General features: G+C 60.6%; 1 protein-coding gene across 1 annotated transcript; it reads right to left on the reverse strand.

Annotated features, from left to right (window-relative positions):
- On the reverse strand, window positions 1-6681 carry GPRC5C (G protein-coupled receptor class C group 5 member C). Its single transcript, XM_077833904.1, has 4 exons — window positions 5667-6681; window positions 2689-2783; window positions 872-1018; window positions 1-33 (listed from the first exon to the last, which is right to left on the reverse strand). The coding sequence occupies exons 1-4, from the start codon at window positions 6679-6681 to the stop codon at window positions 1-3; spliced, it is 1290 nt and encodes a 429-aa protein (XP_077690030.1).
- Window positions 6682-21994: the final 15313 nt, after the last annotated feature.

Genomic DNA, 21994 nt, shown 5'->3' on the forward strand with positions numbered 1-21994 from the left:
CTACCATCTGCTCTTGCTGTACGGAGAGGGAGCCTACAGCAGAGAGATGGAGATCAGGGTGCAGCCAAGAGGCACAGCCGTATCTTAGACGTGGAATTCCCCTGGACATGGCCGAGTTGGAGTCAGCAGGGGTTTGTCCAACGGCCTCTCACTTTGTCACACGCCCGAGTCCGGGCCTTGGTTTAAATAAACAAACTGATTGTTCTGACAGTCTAGAAATGAGCCAGTTCCTGTCCGGGACAAAGTATCAGGGGGTAGCCGTGTTAGTTTGTATCCACAAAAACAACAAGGAGTCCGGTGGCACCTTAAAGATTTATCCCAAATAGATCGGTTAGTCTTTATGGTGCCACAGGACTTTCGTTGTTTTTGTCCGGGACAGGTCAGATCCCATCAGAAAAGCAGCGGTAAAAACCCCGCGATTCCGAGGCGGGGGTGGGGAATAATGCACTCTATTTGCACCTGTCCTGACCCTCCGCGCAAGGGAACTGGGAAATCTCATCCCCAGCTGCGGAAGGAGGGTTTTTATTCCCAGACCTGCCACTGAGGTCCTAGACCCTTCGAATGAAGCACGATCGATTTCCGATCCCTGCAGATTCCCAGGCCAGCTGGGAAGGCTGGAGTTAACAACAGGATGCAAGGACGATGGGTCCTAGTAGCAATACAATCCCTTGGATTTACACGCAGGAGGCACTTCCACCAGGAGGTCTCCAAACACCTTCACAAAGGGCGGGGGTGTGTGTGTGTGTCTGTCTAATCCCTATTTAACAGGTGGGGAAACTGAGGCACAGAGCACAACAGTCCCATAGGGAGACCCCTGCTGTAACCACTCGACCATGCTGCTGCAGTGGCCCAGCTGCACGTTATCACAGACCTGGACGCCCTTGCCATCCTTCTGGGCTGCTGCGTGCCAGCTCTGTACCACGTAGGCATCCTCTGCGCGCAGGGTGGAGTTGGCACTGCTGATCACCTGGCTGTTGGCGGTGGCCCGGGGGAGAATGACGTCGTGGGTGCCTTCGGACTGGAAACAGAACAAGCGAGGACAGGGCTGAGAAGAGACCTGGCTGGCACTTTGGAGCGACTCAGCTACCCCCCAGCTTCCCCAAGTCTCCTGGGCTTGCCACCCAGCCCCACCCTAGCGCCCAGCCCCGTCCCTGCAGGGAGGGGCTCTCCAGGCACCAACAGGGACCATTCAAATCAGCTCTCACAGTCTAGGTAGAAAGTGCAGGGCCTGTCCACCCACCTCCCCCATCTGCAATGGGGCCAGGGATGCCCAGGTAGAGAGCCCCTGGTGCAACCTGCCCCCAGCCCAACCGCGTCAGGCTGCGCCCAGCTGCACCCTAATGCGACTGGAATCTGGAGCAGCTCACGGCAGGGTGCTGGGGACCGGCCTCTTGCTCAGCTCACTCCCTTCGCAGGCTGATGCCCACTGCTGCGCCCATCCACATCCCGCCTGGCACAGTCCCGGTGGGGAGGGGGACTGGGTTTATCTGTCTCATGAAGCAACCCGGCTGTGGCCACAGTGACACCTATAAAGCAGGGGTGGGCAAACTTTCTGGCCCGAGGGCCGCATCTGGGTATGGAAATTGTATGACAGGCCATGAATGCTCATGAAATTGGGGGTTGGGATGTGAGAGGGGGTGCGGGCTCTGGGGTGGGGCCAGAAATGAAGAGTTCATGCTGCAGGAGGGGGCTCCAGGCTGGGGCAGGGGTGTGGGTGGGGGGCGAGGCCTCTGGCCGGGGGTGCGGGCTCTAGGGTGCAGGAGGGTGGGACTGAGGGGTTGGAGGGCAGGAGGGGGATCAGGGCTGGGGCAAGGAGTTAGGGTGCTGGAGGGGGTGAGGGGTGAAGGTTGTGGGTAGCGCTTACCTCAAGCAGCTCCTGGAAGCAGTGGCATGTCCCTCCTCCGGCTCCTACACAGAGGCACTGCCAGGCGGCTCTGTGCACTGTCCCATCCGCAGGTGCTGCCCCTGCAGCCCCCATTGGCCCCATTTGCTAGCCAATGGGAGCTGTGGGGATGGCACTTGGGGTGGGGGCAGTGTACAGAGCCCCCTGGCTGCCCCTACGCGTAGGAGCTGGAGGGGGGATGTGCCACGGCTTCTGGGAGCTGTGCAGAGACGCTTCCCGCTCCCGCTCCCCAGCAGGAGCTCAAGGACCGGATTAAAACGTCTGAAGGGCCAGGTGCGGCCCCCGGGCTGTAGTTTGCCCATCCCTGGGATAAAACCTCCGCAGGAAAGTAAAAGAAGATCCCAGGCGGGGGGATTCTGGGGAACCCCAAAAAGCAAACGCCAATGGCCCCAGGACCATTTTATGACCGTAGCATAACCGAGACCAGGGCCCACCGTGCCAGGCGGCTGCACAGACACTGGGTGGGAGACGAGCCCTGCCCAGATGGCGTCACAGGCTGGACAGGCCAGACAGGCAGACGGCGGGAGGGGAAACCGAGGCCCAGAGGGAGAAGTGACTTGCCCAAGGCGGCTCAGCAGGCTAGCGGCAGAGCTGGGGATGGAACATACACGCCCCGGCGCCCTGCCTAGAGATTGTGCTGCCTCGCTTGGCCACAGCCTTGTGTCTTGGCTGGAGAGCGGGGCCTGGGCTGGGACATTCTCCCGTCCTGCCCCCAGGGATACCCAGGCAAGCGACCGCCGGCCGGCTGACGTGGGGAGACCACGCACACTCGCGGTCTGACTTACGGGCCCTTTGTGCATCAGAGCCATCTCCGTGGGCTGGAACACGCTTGTCACCAGCTGACCGTTGTACCCGCTATAAGGCGACACCGGTTTCTTGGCTGAAAAGAGAAAAAGCACCAGGCCGCGCTCAGAGGTGGATTAAGATTTACTGGGGCTCTGGGCACAAAGAGCTTTTGGGCCCCCCACACGCTGTGGGCAGAGGTGCTGGACCAGGGGGCCCAGGCCCACCCCTTTAACATGGGCATAGTCACCTCGGGCAGGCGCGGAGCAGTGGCAGCAGGGGATCTGGTCCAGCTTCTTCCCGGGGGGCAGGGACACGGGTCGGGGGCTGTTCTTAGGCCACCCGGCCCTCCCATCCAAGGCAGGTGGTGCGTCCAGGGCTCCCCATGGCAGCTTTTACCACCGCCCAGCTCCAGCTTCTGGCCTGGCCGGGGGTGGGGGCCCAGGGAAGAGGAGGAGCAGGGGATGGGGTCACAGTTCCGGCACCAGTGCTGCACCCCCCCCCTTCTACAAGGTTCTGGCACTCGTGGGGCTCCCCAATTGGCCGGGGCTCCCAGGCACAGGGCCCAGGGGCCCGTGCGTGAATCCACCACTGCCACACTATTGCGTGTGGAAGGGCGTAGAGAGACCTCTCTCCGGCGGGTGGGGACCCCCTGGCTGGACACCGGCGTAGATGGCTGCGGTCGGACACAAGCCCACTGAAATCAATGGGAATGGGGCCCCGAGGTCAGTAACCTTTGGATCGGACGCACGACAAGGGGCTTGACGGAGGTGGAGACGGGACGTGCTGGTTTTCACGCTGCCTTAACAAGCTGGCAGCCTTCCAGCGCGGGCAGGTGGCAGAGCCCGGGAGGCGTCACACAGACCGGCGAGCCATAGAATCACACAAACCTGGGGCTGGAAGGGCCCTTGAGAAATCACCAAGTCCAGCCCCCCATGGCAGGCAAACCTAGACCACCCCAGCCCAGGGCACTGGCTGGCTTTTGGCCGCTCCACATGCTGGTAGAACCACGTCAGTTACGGGATTATGGTTACACCAGTACAACCCCAAGTGGGGCCGCAGTTACACGGGGCTCGAGGGGCCTTATACCGGGGTATTTTAGGGTTATACGATGAGACTGCCTGCGATAGCAGGAACTGGACTCAGGGACCCCCATCTACTCCCATGTTCCTCTCTTATTCCCCCATGTGTACAGGAATAAGCTATACGGGTACCAGCACCTGTGTCCTGCTATGACTACGTCCCCACTAGGGGGGCTGCACCGCTCTCCCTAGACTGGTGTCATTAACGGGGTACAACTTGCGGGTGCAGACCAGCCCTACAGGTCAGAAGGCGGCGGTGAAGCAAGGATCTGTTTATGGCACAGCACCGACAAGCAGGGTTTTAATGAGCTAACTCACAAGAGGTCCTCCCACCGCAGGCGAGCAGCTGGGGGCTGGAGGCAAGGTTTGTTTGGCCTCAGTCCCAGCAGCAATTAAGTCACATGCAGTCTCAGCCAATCAGTGCCAGTCCATGTTATTTACGCGCAAGCAATGGTTTGTTATCGTAGGGTCACTTGGGAGCTCTGGCGGGTTGGGAGGACTGTGCATGCGTGGGAAACACAAGCCTGTTACTGTAGGGTGGCTTGCGAGCCCTTTCTCGCCTGGCTTCTCGATGGAGCTGGGTCGCTGCCCAGGTTTGTTGTCGCAGGGTCTCCTGGACGCTGCTGGGCTGAGCGGGGGGAGGCCAGAAGAAATGGCAGCTACACAGTCTCATCGGGGAGGAAAGGCCCATGAAGAACACCGGGCTCTTGGCAACAGGCACTGGGGAGAAAAGGGGTGGGCTCCCCCAGCAGCCAGTGTCCCAGGCCAGCAAACGCAGCCTGTGTGTGGTTTCCGGAACGACAACAATTGAAGCCATTCTTTCAAACCGGTCCAGGTTGGTCGTGAGCAGGTATCTGGCTGTTCCCTCACCAGATCCAAGCGCACGGGTGGTCTCTGTCCAGGTCCTGCTGGACGGACTGTGCCACAGCAAACCTTCCCACCAGGGCAGGCTGCCTGGCTGACAACTCCCGCCCAGGAGCCACGCTCTGTGCTCCACAAAGGGGTGTTTGTATTGGAGCAACCGGGGGGGCCCCCCGTCAGCATCAGGGCTCCGCGGTGCTGGGCGCTGCACGCACACAGGACCCTGCCCCAGAGAGCTCGCCGCCTAACACACCAAGACACGGAGTGTAAGAGGCAAGAGGGGTGAGGCGGCCGGAGAGGGGCAGGGAGAGACAGGCAGCTGCCCCGGGCACAGCCTGGAGCTGCGGATTCACACAGTGGGTTTCATTAGAGGACATAAACAAACAAGTTCGATCTCAGCCCTCCCCACCGGGCACAGGCCCTGCCACCCTCTGCTGGGGTGACATCAGACGGGTGGGTATAATGCCACACGTAAACCTCCCCGTGCACGGGGGTGGTGGCCTCCAGGCCCCTGCCGAAGCCACGGCTCACAGCACGCTCTGTCATCATCATCAGCCCTAACACCGCCTCCCTTGCCCCGTCCCAAATATTTGGCTGAATGGAGGTGGCGGGGAGTCCTTAGATGGAAGCTCCCCTGAGTCACAAAGGGCTCAATTTTGCCCAGCACTGAGCTCCCCCGAGAGGTGCTATGCAGCCAGCTCCCACGGAAGTCAAGCTCGGGGGAGGCAGCTCAGCACCATGCAGGGCTGGGCTCAGGGAACAGCTCACAGGGAGGTCCCCAGACCCTCCGAAAGACTCAGAGGCTGGGCTCCCATAGGACGGTGCTGTCGGGCAGCTCAAGGAATGCACGTCTGTGCGTATGAGCACGTGTGCCCATGAAGGATGGACCCCCAAGTCAGCTAGAAATTGCCGCGACAGGGGCACCAGCATCCCAGCGCAAGCCCCATCTGCAGAGAGACGTACGATCACCCAGAGCCACAGCTGCCTCTCTGCCCACTGTGCCTGTGGCCCCCTTGGCCAGGGGCTCTCCTGCCTACCTGAGGATGGTTCATCCATTGAGAAGGCCTTGTTCTCCACAAACATGCTCTGGGACTTCTGCTCCTTCAAGATGGTCTCGTAGCCCACGCCCCTGGTCGGGTACATGTTGTCCTCGTAGGCCTGCTCTGGGCCCAGCCGCGTCACGTGGGAGACCTCAGGGATGATGTAGAAGAAGACAAAGACGCAGGCGTTGGCCACCAGAGCGATGGCCAGCGTGGGGTCGTCCCAGGCCTGGCCCCCCCTCTGCTGGTTCCCGTAGAGGTACATGATGATCCAGACCACCCAGATGGTCATTGACAGGAAGGTGGTGAGGAGGATGAAGACAATGTGCTTCCTCCAGTGCTTGTAGCGGCCGCAGAGGGCGGGCCAGGCGGTGGCAAAGGCGGCCAGCAGGAGGAACATGACAAAGATGAGCGCCATGACAAAGTCCTCGTTGGCCACGGCGCAGGGGTCCTGGGAGGGGCCACTGCTCCTCACCAGGGTGATGAGCAACCACTCGGCGTTGATGATCACCTCCACCAGGGCCAGCAGCAGGGCCACGCCGAAGGTCACCCAGCCCTGCAGCCCATGGTTCCTCCTGGCCAGGAAGTTGAGGGTGAGGGCATGGGCCACCAGACAGGAGAAGCAGATCCCGAAGAGGACCCCGAAAAGGAAGCGCCGCGAGGCGCAGGTGGAGAAGTCCTGCTTGACGATGAAGTCGAAGGTCAGGCAGAAGAGGCCAAACGTGCCCAGGAGGAAGAACGCCTGAGTCCCCACCAGGCTCTTCTTCCTGGGGTCCTGCACAAAGGGCAGGCTGGCCACCAGGATGATGGTGAGCACGAAGCTGCTCACTGCCCCAAAGCTGGCCACCGCCTCCAGCACGATGCCCCAAGCCGCCGACAGGTCGCAGAGGTTATAGTACAGCGAGGGCAGGTCCGGGCCGCACCCAGACGGACGGGCCTCCTGAGCTTGGCACGCGGGGAGAAGGCTCAGCGGGAGCCACACAGACATCACCAGCAACCAGGGCGTGGCCATCCTGGGCTGTCACGAAGGCACCGGGCGGGGTTCCCAAGGAGCCTGTAAAAATTGGACAGCTGGAGAAACAAGGTTGGTAACCTGAGAAAACAATTCCTCGGCCCTAGAGATCGGGACCCCCCGGGGTGTGGGCCTGGGAGCCGGGCTGGAATCTCACCAGCTCACAGCTCGCTGCTGCTGACGCCTGCCCCAGGCTGCTGGGGGTTTCCCAGGCTCTCGGGGGATCGTCTCCCTCTACCTGCCAGCAGCACCTGGCTCTTCCAGGCACTGAGCCCCGGCCTCCCTCACCTGCACGTAGCTCTAGCGTGTCCTGCAGGCCCAGGCCAAGAACCACCCGACTGCACCTTCGCTTCAAACTGCCTCAGCCCTTCCTGCCCAAATAGTTCGCTCTTCTCTGCCACTCGCTCTGTTTTTGGCAGACCCTGTAGCCCCGGGATTCACTCACTCCCCCACCTCGATCCCCGCCTCCCCCGCCTCACATTCCCTGCTCCACCCCACCCTGTCCCTGCAATGTCAGGGCAGCACTCTTCAGAATCAAGAGCCGTGACTTTAATACAATTGGCTACTTTGCCGCCCTGCCCCTCCCGTCCCACTGGAAGTTACAGCCAGCTAGAATGCTACGGTGGCCGGTTTGCACCACCGAGTTAAGGCTCCCTGGGTTTGCACCTCGCTTCTCCTAGATGTGACTTGGCAACTGTGTCACCTCTCCAAAGCTAAGGAGGGCTGGCCCAGGCTGGTGCTCGGCTAGGAGACGCACCGTGCCCTAGGGGGAGAGTCAGTGGAGAACCCGGGCACGAGGAGCGCTGAAGTGCAGTTGTTTGGGTGAGATCACTTGTGGTCACTGAAGATCATACAGCCCGGATGTCCTGGCCAAATCCCAGTCTAGGGGATTGCATCCTTCCTAAATCCCCCCCCAACCAACGGGACATGGCTTCATGTCCTAAACAGCCCAAGGGCTGCAGTGCATTGTTCAATGGCTGCTCTGGCTCCTCCCCAGAGATGGCCGGGAATGATGGATTCATTCTCGTCTGTACAGACTCGAGAGGCCGCAATGCCAGCTTTCCCTGGAGACATGCGTTATCGTACTGAGGAAGGGATGTTGCTTTATCCTCTCCCAGAGGAGGAAAGCGAAGCCTGCAGGGGCTGGATGACTCCAAGGCCCCAAAGAGAGACAGTGGCAAATCCAGGACCAGAGTGCTCGGGAGATCCTGGTTCCCAGGCTTGTGCTCCGACAGGTTTGCCATCAGGACACACGGGGAAGTACTGGGGAAACGGACTGATCCGTCCCTTCCCCAGGCTTCAGCTACGGAGCCTTTCCTATTAGGGAGGAATAGGAGCCGCACTTAACCCTTTACACCACGGGACAGAAAGATCCCTTCACTTTCACTTGTTTCCTAGCAGGCCAAACCCAGGCCTGGGGTAAGTCATGGGCCTTGCCCCGGCTTATGTCAATGTTTGCCCCACGTACGGCAGCCTGGCGTAGAATTTCCTACAGCTCAGATACTATCCCGCACTAGGAGCTGGTTTGGCTCAGTCTAGGCTGGTGCCATATTTCTCCAGACCTTTACAAGCAGCATGTCGTGTCGTGGGGGCGGGGGCAGGGAGCAAGGACAGAGCCTTGTGGGAGAAGGATCTGGCCTAGAGAAAAGGCACATGGTTACTACTGGGTTCCACGTGGGCTGGTTTCAGCCCCAGGTCTGGGCAGAAAGGCCCCTATTCCTGCTTCCACCCTGCACGCAGCCCACAGGGAGATTTTCTTACCCATCCCGAGCCCCTTCCTCCACTAGCTGGTTCTTCATTCCACCCATCCCCGTTCCTCTCTCCCCTGCTCGGCATGAAGGACACGAAGTCAGAGCAGGTCCCAACGCACAAACCAGCCACGAGCAAACGTCTCTGAGGTTTCACAGCAGAATAGAGCCACAGACCGTGTGCGGTGAAACACGCCTAATCCAGGCTCTGCGGACAGCCCCCGCTGTCCCCCAGCCTCTCCAGTTCCAGGCCCCTCGCTCTCACACAGGAGCCAGGCAGCATTTCTGTCTCCCACCACCTCCCCAGGGGGCTGGCTGTGGCCCCGGCATCCATCCTGGATTGCTGGGGTCTGGCCATGGGGGTGGGGTGCATGTGTATACAACAGAGGAAAGATGGGGAGAAGAGAACCGTGTCCCCTCCTCTCTCCATTAGATGCCTACTGGGACAGAGGCAAGGCCTCCCTTTCCGCAGCACTTCCCTTCCCAAGGTGTGTCTGTGTCACTCTGCTCCTGATACAGCTGGGGAAACTGAGGATAAGCCACTCACTTAAGTCACACAACAAGTCTGTGGGAATAGAAGCCAGGAGTCCTGACTTCCATCCCCCCTCCCTCGCTGCTCTAACTGACTAGCCCCCACTCCCCTCCCAGAGCCAGGGCAAGAACCCAGGAATCCTGGCTTCCAGCTCCCTCTGATCTAACCACAAAACACAATTATCCCTCTCTGAGCCAGGAATAGCGCTCAGGAGCCCTGAGCCCCAACCCCCAGCTCTAACCCACTAGCCCCCACTCTCCTCCCAGAGGCTGGGATAGAACCCAGAAATCCTGGCTCGCAGCCCCCCCCCCCGACCCACTAGCCCCCACTCTCCTCCCAGAGCGGGGGATGGAACCCAGGAGTTCTGGCTCCCAGCCCCCCCCCCCACTATCCTCCCAGAGCCTTCCCCTTGTGCCCCAGAGGATGGCCCCAGCCCCCCCGCTTTCCCAGGCCCCCACACCGAGGCTAGGCACTGTCCCAAGCACACCCAGGCGGCCCCCGCCCGTCCGGGGCCGCGGGACTGGGGGCAGGGGGCTGCTCGCTTCCAGCGGGGGAACTTGCCCCTTTGTTCGTAGCCGCCCCGCCAGCGCCCGGCAGCCGCGACCCGCTCGCCCCGGAGAACTCACGCCCGGGGATCCGGATCCGGGCTCTCCCCGCTTCCCCCCGGCGGGGGAGGGGGTGTTTCCACGAGGCTCCGCTCCTGGGTCCTCCGCACCCCACGGCGAGGGGCGCTTGGGGCCGCGGCTGCCTCGGCTCCGGCTGGAGCGGGCTGGCTGCTAAGCCCCGGAGCCTGCCAACTTCTGCCGCCCAGCGGCGCCGGGGGGCGGCCGGGCTCCTACCTGGGCGGCGATCACGGCGTGCGCGGAGCCGGGATTGGCGGCCCGGCCCTTCGGGGGAAGCGGCCCCGCGCGGCGCGCACAGCCCGGGCCCCCCTCGCCAGCCGGCGGGGCCGGGGGCTGCTCGGAGCGCGCCCGCTCCGCTTCCCCAGCCCCCGAGCCCAGCCGCTCCTGCCCGCCCGCCCTTGGCCCAAACTTCCCGGCTGCAGCCCCCCGCCCGCCAGCGCAAGCCCCGGGGCCAGGGGCTTCTCCTACCCTGAGCGCGGGTCCGGGGGCTGCCGGCGCCCCTGCGGCGCTGTGGGTGCTTCGGGATCTCCCCCCACTGCGCGCCTCCCGCTCCGGCCCTCGCCCACCTGCCTCCAGCGCCCACCTCCCCGGCTTCCCCCGGTGTTGGCCACGTCACAGCTGATCAGCCCGGCCTGGGGCGGCCTCGCCCCCCGCCCCGAGGGGTTTAACGTCTCTGGCGGGGGAACGCCGCGTCCCAGCGGATCCAAAGTTTCGGGGCATGTTCTGGACATACAGCAGGGGAATCCGGGGGGAGGGTCGGAAACCCGCAAGAGGGCAAATGGGGAACACAGGGGGAGCCCCCCCCCACGCATATGTCTAGCACCCCCACAGCTAGCTCCTTCCCTCGGAACAAACCCCCCTGCTCTTCCGCCCAGCGTTGACACCTTGAAGGAGAGAACAGGGCATGGGAACCGGCAGACTGCCCCAGCACCGGGTGACAATAGGGGACCCTGGCAGGAGGGATGGGGGAAGCCGTTGGTGTGTGTGTGTGGGGACAATCGGGGGCCCTGCTATGGGAGGAGGGGGAATGGGGGCACACACACAACCCCTGGCACCAGAGAGATAGGAGGGGTTGCAGGGAGTCCCTGAAATAGAAGGGTAGGGGAGAGACATACACAGTGGGGGAATGGAGGGAGCTGTGGGTGCTGAGCTCCCCCCCGACAGAGCCCAGCTGTATCGCGCTGGGCACATCCCTGCCAGCCCACGGCTTCTACATCCCTGCCAGCCTGGGTCCTGGTGAACCTCTCGTCTTAGCTATTGCCCTTTGCTCGCCCCCCACCCCCCGGTCTACGGAGCCACCATGCAGTATCTGGTATGCCAGGGAGTGCACGATTCCTACAGGAGGTGGGGGAAGGGATGTGCTGGGGGGTCCCGGGAATGGGGTGTGTTGGGGGGGCAGTACGTACTAAGCAGGACATGTGCTTGGCTAACATGGCGACAAAGCCCCCATAGGCCTGGTGTAACGAGCGTGACAATACAAGGAGCTAATGAGGAAGTGGGGGTAATAGAGAGGAAACAATGTCCAATCCCCCATTAGCTCAGACGTCACCCACATACTCACGTGGTGATGCACAGGAGTAGGTCTGTCCCATGCTGGGCTGCCAGGAGGGCACAGGAGGCCAGGTAACAAGTGCAGCTCCCTGCAATGGCCTGGGTGATCTGAGTGTGGACACAGGTCCGGTGGGTCCGTGGCAGGAGGAAGCGTTCACCACATCATTTGTTTGAATGCAAATAGTGAGGGGCTGAGGGGCTCAGGGACTGGGAACAGACTGAAAGGCCTTTCACATCAGGCTAAGGGCACTCACGCCTATCGGTTGTTCCCAACTGGTGACTGTTGGGTGCAATGAGCTGTTGGGGTCTCCGCCCAGTTTCATATCACAGATAAACTACAGCCCAGCTGGTACTGATTGGGGAGCACAGGAGCTAAGGGGTGAATGGAGGCTGCACTCCTCTCTCACTCACACAGGGTGAACACTGGCAGGGGGCAGCGCGTGGTGAAAGCTCGGCCTGTGGCTGCCCAGGGCTCGGGGACATCAGACTCCCGAGAATCAGGCACCTTCCCCCTGCACCAAATTATTCAAGTTGAAAAGCAGGATAATTGAAAAAGTCCATGTGTTGGCGTAACGTGTTTGTAAAGTACGGGCCACGTCCTCGCTCACAGGGAGCCACTTGGAGGACAAAAGCCTACTACTGCTACGTTTTAATGGAGTTACCCCGATGGCTCAGGTGGTACTAGACGCTGTGCTTCCCGGTGGAAAGTCCCAGGGTCAAACCCTGCTGATGATCCCAGATGGGGAGTGTAGCAAGGCTGCTATGTGAATGGGAACATCCCCAGCTCTCAGATGCTTGGGAGGGGCTGGAGACTGGTAGCTAAGATGGGCATTGAGCAGCAGAAGCTGACACCCTAGCCAGCTGAGCATGCAGCCTCCACTTACCGGGCTGTGAGTGAAAAGGCCCAAGAGACCCCAGGCAGAGCCCTTTGCCGCTGTCACAAGAGGCTGGGGGGCTCCTAGGAGCTGGGAAATGCTCGTATGGAAAATGAGAGGTTTCAGAGTAGCAGCCGTGTTAGTCTGTATTCGCAAAAAGAAAAGGAGTCCTTGTGGCACCTTAGAGACTAACCAATTTATTTGAGCATGAGCTTTCGTGAGCTACAGCTCACTTCCACGGTATGCATCCGATGCAGTGAGCTGTAGCTCAGGAAAGCTCATGCTCAGATAAATTGGTTAGTCTCTAAGGTGCCACAAGGACTCCTTTTCTTTTTGCGTATGGAAAATGTCACCTGACTGTGGAGAGCCTTTGGCAGGGTGCAGGTACAATTAGAAAAGCCGGCCTTGGCAGCTGGTAGCAATCTGCAGCGAGAGGCCAATCCAGGAAGAGCCCCTGGAGTGGGAAGAAAAGCCCGTTGTTGAAGAAAAGAGGGAGGTTTTCGAAGCCAGTACTGTTCTGCCCTGCGGTTAGCTGGGTCAGCGGTGCACGCTCAACCCCAGGGGAAGGGAGCTGGAAGCTGGAAGCCAGATCCACGCGAGGAATGGACCCGCGGCAGCAGAACCCAAACAACCCGAGCGCTCCCAGGCCCCGACGGATGAGCCCCTGCGGAACAGGTGGAAGGTGGGGCGGGCTGGGCCGGGGAAATCCAGGGAGTCAAGGCTCAGCCATGGTAGGCTGCACGGTCAGATGCCCACTGCTGCACGGGATGTGGTAAACCATCACTGCTGCTATTTCGGGAGAGTGAGGCATGAGGGTGAAGGATTCAGCTGAAATTTCAACCCTACTATGGCAGTTTCTGCTTCCCCCCAGGGTTAGAAAATGGCAATGCGCACACACACCCACCCGCCCTCCCTCCCTCCCCCCCCGTAATCCCTTTAAATTGAGACCATTTGGCCAAGCAGAAAGTTGTGCTCAGTTCTCCTTGAAATCCCTTAATCTTCAACGCTGTATTAGATTTCAAAATACGACTCGCTCTCCCGTGGTGCACTTTGGTTTGGTTTGGTTTTAAACAAGGTTTTGCTTTTAAACAGGGCTTGAAATGCCTTTGCCTCCCACAGCTGCCAGGACTCTGGTTACAGACTGGCTAAAGCAGGCGAGAAAGCAGAAACTGGAATCCAACTATGCCCCCAGCTATGCCCCCATGAAAGCCATCTAGGAATTCACATGCGTCCACAGGTACGGCAGAGTAGGACGAGTGGTGAGAGCCAGGGGAGAACTGGGCTCGATTCCCAGCGGCGCTAGATGTCCTACAGGATCTTGGGGAAGGCCTCTCTCGGCCTCAGTTTCCACATCTATAAATGGGGGGATACTCCCCTACTTCACTGGGGCAGGGGGACTGGGAGGATCAGTCCGTTCATGAACGCAGGGTACTCAGACACTAGAGGATGGGAGCAGGGCATGGAGATGCCAATCAATAAATAAGGTGAATCAAGCCGTTATGCCAGCGGCCGTGAGAATCAGCAGAGATGGGTATTGCCAACAGCCCTGCCCATCCCGAGCTCGGCCACTCTTGGTGTCAGGGGCTTTGCTGTTGGTGCAGGGCAGGCCCAGACCAGACCAGGGTGCGGAGGGGGTGGAGAATCCAGGAGCGTGGCCCCCGCAATAGCTGGAGCCCCCAGGACCTGCACTTGTCACTGCCCAGCACCGGGCGGGGCTGGATTTGGGGAATGGCAGAACCTGCCCCTGAACAGGGACCCCTGAGTCATGTGGGGAGGCTGCTGCCCTCAGCTGGTGGGGCAGTCCCCATGGGGCTGCTTGTGTGTGGATCGGGGGGCTGGGGGAAAGGGAAGACTGAGAGCGTTTGTGGGGAGAGCGAGGGAATCCATCCATCCCACCAAATAACCTTGCTGGGGCCCCGCATGTCCAGCCCTGGCCTAGGGAGCCAGCCCAGGGGTGGCAGGCGGCTGGGTAGCCGTATCTCCTCCCCCAAACTGAACTCCCTCCTCCCTGCCCCGGCAGCTTGGTGCGGCCCCATGCTGCCCTTGGCGCTGAGTGAGGCTTTTGCCTCCGCAGAAGGGTTTTGTCCTTGGCTGACAACAACAAACCGTGCAAGCTGGCCCGGCTCCCCTCTCCTGCCGGCCGTAAGTGCTGACCCATCAGTCCGGCCCCGGCTAGTGCCACATGCGGCTTCCTGAAGGCTGTTTCCTTCCGCAGCCCAGAGCCTGGGTTTATTTTGCCAGAGGCTGACTCAGCCCTGCACCTGACCCTTGGCCCGCTGGCACCAGCTCCCCCCGGCCTGTAAATTCTGGCCAGGGCTGTGTGTGGCAGCAATCCGTCTCCTCTCGCCGATGAGGGCGGACAGAGGGCTGTCGAGAGGGGCTGAGCGCCGAGCCAGGCTGTGCACCGAGAGATCGACCTGCGGCCAAAGTCTAACAGCCCCTACCCACGGGACAAAGGTCGAGCCGTACATGGTGCCACTGCTCAGAGACCGCGCCTAGGCTCCTCCGTGCCTTCCTCCTGCTGCTATCGCAGGGGAGGCTTCACACCGCATCTCTGGAAATTCACAACCTTCCTAACATGCAGGCTGCCATTTGTATAGGTCCTACAGAAACTGTCACCGGATTCCTCCTGCTGAGCCCAGGCATCTGCTGGTCGGTGCTGACATCGCCAGCCATGATAATACACAAAGAGATGCAAATAAATCGGAGCTATTGCCTAGCACCACGGGCTCTGGTTGGTTGCAGGATCGGGCCCTAATAAGGAAATAATTTCCTTTCACTCTGCTAAGAAGGAGAGAGAAAAGATTCACTGCTAAGTCAAAATTGGTTGCTGGATTTCTTTGCAGGCTAAACTTTCCTCTCTAGTCATGCTGGTTTTGGTTTGTATCTAGCATAGAAAATCAGCCAGCATATTCAGGGTTCCTGGCTCTCATCGGCTTGAGTCACCACTCCATTGTTATTTGAGCGATTCCTTTGTTTGTTTTAAGTAAGCAGAAAGACTCACCTTCAGGGGAAGGTTATGACACTTTACTTTGAAGGATGAGCGGCCCAGTGCTTACACTGTGGATTCGGGGACACATTCCTGTCTCAGCTGGGCCTGTCCAGAAATCAGCCCCTCGGTGGAAATGCACAAGGTTTGCCGATTTTCATTTTCCTCTTGCAAAAATATAACTTAGTTGCTAAAACAAAGGGCGGGGGAGTTTTTCACCACAGGGTGAACTGGGCAAAATTCAGAGTTATTATGTGTCCTATAGGAGCACCCAACTGAGAGCAGGGCCCCACTGCAAAGGCATGGAAGGAGAACCAGTCCCTGTGCCAAAGAGCTTACAATCTAAACACACAAAAGGGCGAAAAAACAGAGAAAAAGTGGTGTGGCCAAGGTCACCCAGTGGGGGGGGCTGGGGGGGTGGGGGGTGGTGTGGCAGAGTCAGGGGTAGAACCCAGGTCTCATGAGCTCCTGAGGCCCCAGTGCTTATCAAAAAATCCCACATACACTACAGCACCCCATAGCAGGCCCCCCAGACTCTCCATTGCCAGTTGCAGCTTGTTGGCTTATAGCAGCTGTATTCATAAAGATGCACCCTCCCGCCCCCCCCCCCAACCCTTCACCAGCACCTCGACCTGCACACATGACTCGCCCCAGCCTGCCCAGGCCTGGCATGGTGCAGAACTGGACACAGCGCTAGTAAATCCCCCGGAAATGTTTATGAGATGCGGTTACTTTGAGCGGACAGTGGGCAGGCACCTCCCCGCAGCGTTTAATAGCGAGCTAATCTCTTCACAAATGTCCCTCAAATGCCAAAATTAATGGGCTGACAAATATCACCGGTTCAGTCCAGGGCATCCCCCCCCAGCCTCCGCCCAGTTATATGAGCGTGAACAAGGGATGGGGCCAATTCTCAGACAGTGCAAAGCAGTGTCGCACCGTTGGCTTCAGCGAAGTGTCTCACCCAGGGGTGCTAGCAGCAAGGCAAAAGCCCATGTCCCTGTACCCAGCCTGGATTGAAGTTCCGTGAGCAGCCCGTGAGGGGATCCTGGCAGCCATTTATGCCAAGGCCCCGTGCTACCCAGTCAGAGAGGGCCCAGTGGACATGGTGACAGGGAGCCAGGGCCGACAGGCTCACCGCCTAGCTACAGTGGGCTGAGCACATCTCGGCTGGGTTCCTAGCAGACGGGCATCCTCAGCATGAGTGGCACGGCTTGACCCACCCCACAGTGGTGGGCCCAGCAGAGAGGGGAGGATTGGATGGGCTCTGGAGACAGAACTCCCTGCCTGACCCCAGATCAAGGCTGAGTTCGAGGCACATTTCTGGGGGCAGCTTTGCCTGACGTCCCGCTCCATTCCACCTGCCTTGGGGGTATAGGAAGGACGTCAGCACTGGGTGCAGGACCATGGGGCAGAGAGGGAAGGTTGTTGGGTCAGATGCTGCTCTCACCGGTGTAAATCCGGAGCAGCCACTCCAAAGTCAGTGTGCGGGCTGAGACACCCTTGTCTCTGATGGGTGCACAGCCAACCCCTGGCTCTGGTAGCCTCCTGTGGGCCAGGGCAGCCTGAGAGGAGAGTGGATGGCACACAAAGCTCTGGATGGAGACTATGGACCCGTTACGCTGACGGCTGCAGCACTGGGGTAGGGCTCCAGCTTCCCCCTGAAGGCTGTGGAGGGTAACGGCTAAGTCATGCCTTTGGTGAAAGGTAACAGGACTGGGTTGGCGGGTTAGCAGGCCCCCTCTGCCCCGGGCATGCCATGCTGCAGATGCCCAGGGGCTCTGATGAAAGCACGCATCGCCTTGTGTGTGCAGGTTTCTCCCACGGCTGGCCCCGTGTGCCAGCAGGACTCCCAGGGTGCCGAGCTGCATGGTTGATGCAGACTGAGTGTGGGAAGCACGGTCTGGCTTTGGGAATTACTTGGCGGGATTACGCTAAGGATCTTAAAGACGACTTAGGATAGGAAAGTGGGGCAGAAAATCCTGGCATGCTCCATGGCTGAGCCCAGGGGCTGGGGGCGGGCGGCAGGTGAGCTGCTCTATACAAACCAAAACGCAGCCGCTCCCGGTTCCCTCCCGCGCAGTCACAGCCCAGAGGGGCCAGGGCAAGACTCCAGCAGCTTCGCTTCGTGACAAAGGCCATCCCGGGCTCAGCGCCGAGACAGGAGCCCTGCAGTGGCACCAAGAAACAGTGCCCCGCTCCCACACTTACTCCAGCGTAACCCCCCGGTGGCAGGAGAGGAGGGTCGAGTGTGTAGAGCCCTCTCCGCTCAGTCCCTCCCTCCCCACCCTCCAGCTGTAAAACAGGGATAACTGCATGGCCCTGGCGCGCAGTGATGTGTGAGGATAGATACATTAAAGACTGTCAGGTGCCCAGATACCACCATGGTGGGAGCCTAAAAGTACCTACAACAGATGCATCCACAGTGTTCCTCTGGCTTCACGCTGGCACAGCAGGGACCGGGCCTGGGCTAGCATCCACCTCTGGATTAAATATACAGGGGAAAAAAATCAAAGCAATAATCACACGTGGCGTGTAAAGAATTCCATCCATGCGGCTCAGTGCCTTCGCAACAGCCGGCTCCCTGCATCGGGGAGGCTTCTATCCCCCTTTCACAGAGGGGGAAACTGAGGCACAGAGCGGCGAGTGGGGATTAGAGCTCTTGGGACAGGGCCCATCTAGGTCCAACACTGAAGAATGCTGTCTTTGCAGCCCCACCTCCCACAGAAGCAAGCAGGATGATTAGGGAGCAGCTTTCTGTCTCCAAACCCATTAGGACCTGGCGTCTCCTCAGCCCGGCTTTAGGGACGGAGAAAATGAGGCCCAGAGAGAGGGCGGGAGTTGCCCATGGTCACCCAGGAGAGTCGGGCTAGTCCCCGGGCCTCCCAGCTTCCAGCCCAGCCCCTGACCCATCGGGCCATGGTGTCTCAAAGGGCAACATCAGGCTTGGCATGGCGCAGCGGGAGCAGCCGGTGCTGTGCTCCTGTCCCAGGAATTCGCCCAGCTCCATCCCTGCTAACGAACCCTGAGCCCAACCTGGCTTTGGGAGGCAGAGACAGGCAGGGGCAGCTCCAGCCCAGGCAGGTTTGGGCTCAGGGGGCCCCACCGTGGGCCTGGAATGACTGAGCTGCAGGGGCCCTGGGGTACTCGGGGGCCCACGAGGCGACGGTTGGCAGCTTGGCAGAGGCTGGCTCAGCTTCGCCTGGCAGCCGAGTGCTCCCCACAGCCACACCATCACCAAGGTGACATCTGGAGTCACGGAGATGGCACAATGCCAGGCCTGGGCTGGAGGGCACTGCCATTTGAAGCCTTAATGAAACGCCAGCAGGAGTGCTGGCAGCCCCTGTCCGCACCTCCGCAGCTGCCTGTTTGCAGAGTGCTGGGGGTCAGCGAGGGCTGCAGCTGGGCGTGCAGATAAATCTAGATACGCCCGCCCTTCCCCTGGGCCTGCCTTCCCCCTCCCCGCAACACACCCCATCCCGCCCACTCCTCCTCCTGGCCCTCTAACAACCCGGCCCCCTCCTCCTCCCTCCCTCTCACCGCAGTGCTGCAGGCCCCCCTCTTCCCAGGGTGAGGAGCCTTAAAAAAACAACAGCCTCGTCCCTTAAAAAAAGCAGGGGCTGCCAAGCCAATATACCGCACGTGCCCTCCCTGCTGAGACAAGCGGGCAGGAAAGACAAGGCCCTTTGTAAGGGCTGCAGGGCCAGGCTGGGATCAAGGGCGTCTCCTCCAGGGGGTGAGTGGCTGGGGGTTCTGGTGGCAGGGTCGGAGCCTCAAGCTCGGCACACGGGGGTGCTGAGCTCTTCTGAAATACAGGCTGTCACGGACTCACAGATCATGCCCACTCTTGGCCCCGTGCGGACGGTGGGGGGTGCCCCTTTCAGTGAGACAGCCCTTCTCCCGGGGGGTCCCCTCTCTCTCGGGGTTATGCCCCTCCACCTCCTGGAGCTGCACCTCTCTGAGCCTTAACACGCCTGTTTCTTGCCGTGGGCCCCCTCAGGGAGTCCACTCGCTCTGGACCCCCGGGGCCTCCACCCCCCGAAGGGGATGATGCCCCGCTGTTCTCTAGCCCAGAGTGACTCTCAGCCAGCGTAAAACAGGAGGGTTTATTGAGCGTTGGACACAGCCCAGGAAACTCTCCGCACCTCAAGCCTGGCCTCCCTCAGCACAGCACATCCCAGTCTCCCCTGTATCGAGGGGGACTCTGCCTGCTCCCTCTCTCCAGCCCAGAGGTCCCCCCTCCCCGGCTTCCCAGCTGGGCATCTGAGATCACCGGCCCCAAGCCCTGCCTCTCTCCATGGTCTTGTCTCCAGGTAAACAGGGTCGCCTGGGCCCCCTCTCCTCTCTCCGCAGCCCATTGTCCTCCCACTGGCCAGACCCGGCTGGGACTCCTGAGCTGGGCTCTGGGTCACCAGGACCCCAGTCCCTTGGGGTCCCAAGTTTCCTTGCCAGTCCTCTGTAACAACAAACTCCCTCTCCCATCACCTCGTTAAACCCGTAGCACCTAGGGAAACTGAGTCTCACCCCCTCTGCATGCAAACCATAGGAAAACCAAGAAAATCCCCCATAGGAAACAACCAAAAAACCAAGAAACTCTCTCACTTTGTCACACAAGCCCTGTGGGTGGACCCAGGGTGCCTGGGCTCCCTCCTGCCTCTGCCCCAGACTCACCACGGGGCAAGTGGCTCGCCAGCTTGTGCCCGCCACTCATTCACTTGTTGAAAGTGCTTGGTGAGCCTCCTCCGGAAAGTGCCAGGGAAGCCAACGGGCAGTTACTCGGCGTGGGGAACCCGCCCCAGCCTGCTGGGCCATCAGCCCAGCTGCCAAGCCCCGCTGAGGAATGAATGATAAAGGCACCTGATGTTTCAATCTCAAACTATGCCCAGGGGAGCGCTGTGCCCAGCACTGCCATGCAGCCCCCTCTGGGGTGGAGCGTGGCTGCTGTTTATCTGCCATGCCCAGGTGGTGGCAATGAAAGGGCAGGTCTGCGGTGGTGTGAAGGGAAGGGTTTGGGCTGGGAAAGCAGAGTGCCACGAAGGGTGACACGGGGAGGAACAAGTGACTCATCCGTGCCTGACCCCAAGGCAGGGGTAGGAGTGGGTGGGGGAAGGAAGGGGGTTCCTGCGAGGAGCCTGTCTGGCTTTGCCCTCCCTCCCGCTTCGCTGGGAGAACGGGTTCATCTGGCTGTGCCGGGGCTGCCGGGTCTTCTGCCCTCTGCTGGTGGCCCGGAGATGGATCGGACACAGGGCGTCCCCACGCAGGCCGGCTTCGCCCGTTGCCATTAGTGTCTGGGGTGACCAGCTGGAGACCCTCTGGCCTGGGAACTCAGCCCCCCGCCCCTCCTGAGACGAGGCCCATGCGATCGGGCTGAGCTGCCCAAAACTGGGGCCAACGTGTGAAAAGGCAGCTGGCAGTGGGCTGGTGTAAAAGTCCCGGGGAGAGAGGGGGCGCTGGGCTGGGAGAGGCACCGGAAGGGTGGCTGCGGGGGCTTGAGGCAAACGGCGGAGGGGGAGCCCAGGGTGTCGGAGGGGGTCACTCGCTGGCACTGGGCTCTGGGGGGCAGGGATGAAAGAAATGTCTGGGAGATCCGGCCGGGGCATAGCTCTGCGAGGAGCCAGGTGGGGTGTGCTGGACAGGCAGCTCTGAAAGCTGGGCTCTGGCCCAGGCGACGCGGGGGGAACCTAGCTCCTTCCCAACCCGAAACTGTGCTGTTGACGCCCCTCAATGCGGCCCCGCAGCCCCCTGGCTATTCCAGCCGTGGGTCTCTTCTACCCCCACCCAATCTGCCCACGGCTCACAGTCCCCACCCACTGGGGCAGGCATCCGGCCCCAGGGGCTAGGAGAGAGCCTGAGGGGGAGCTCTGACGTGAGGATTCCCTTATCGTAGGGTGACGTGTGGGGCCAGGGCTGCGCCTGGTGGGTTACTGTAGGGGCACGCAGGGCTGCGCATAGTGGTATGTTATTGTAGGGTCTCCTGGGCCGTGCACAATGCTTTATGATAGGGTCCCTCATGGGCAGCGGGGCAGCCGGGTGAGGATGCGTCATGGAGCCAAGCCTGTGCGTTGCAGACCCATTCGGGCTGGTTGTATACAGCCTTGAGTGGGAGGGAGGCCAGACTCCCCCCGCTCTCCCCCCAGGACACGGCGCCAGGTTTGCTCTGGGAAGAACGAGCTCCAAAGCGAGAATTTTGATCATGACCTGGAGGTTTATTGGCCTTGCACTGGCAGTGTGAGGCAGGGCCCTCGCCACGGCCCCACCAGCACCGACTCTGCCCAGCGCTCCCGGCTCATCCGTCGCGCCCAGCTGCTGTGCCAGGCGCTAGTGCTTTGATACGTGGTGGAGCTCGCGTGGGCATCACAGACATTTTCAGCCGCAGGAACCCGGTAGCTCAGCTGGTCCCAGGGCCCCAGAACATCCAGCTACACCAGCGTCCCCCAGGCAGAGCACTGCGTGCATAGCCCTTTGCTTCAGGAGCGATGGGCAATAAAACAGAGAGAGATTAAATGCTCTGACCTGACCGAACTGGGATCTTGGGGGGCCAGAAGCGGCAAATGGCCAAGCGAGCAGTCTTGCCTAGTGGTTAGAACGGGGAACTGTTTGCCAGGGTTCCTGGGTTCCATTCCCGCCCGGGTCGCAGCCTTGCCAGGTAACCATGGGCATGTCCTTTAGTTCCACACCATCTCGGCTTCCCCACCTGACAATCCAATGTCCTTGGGGTACGTGTTACAACTGCAGGGCTTCCAGTGGCATGCTAAGGGCTTAGCACCCCCTGCAGGATCCCCAAGCAACTGTGTGTCTCCTCCCTCCGGCCCCAAGCGTTAAAACAGGCCTCTCCACAGTCTGACCAGTGCTGAGGTCCCAGATGGACCTCATGGGAGAGCGGCATTGGGTGGAGCGGCCTAGTGCACTAGGCCTGGCACTTGCCCAACATGGTCTCGTGGGCACAGGATCAGGACGGCCTGGTTCCCTTCCACAGTCAGAACATGAGTTCACAGCAA

Source organism: Eretmochelys imbricata, chromosome 14 (assembly GCF_965152235.1).
Source record: "Eretmochelys imbricata isolate rEreImb1 chromosome 14, rEreImb1.hap1, whole genome shotgun sequence".
Taxonomy (NCBI): domain Eukaryota; kingdom Metazoa; phylum Chordata; order Testudines; family Cheloniidae; genus Eretmochelys; species Eretmochelys imbricata.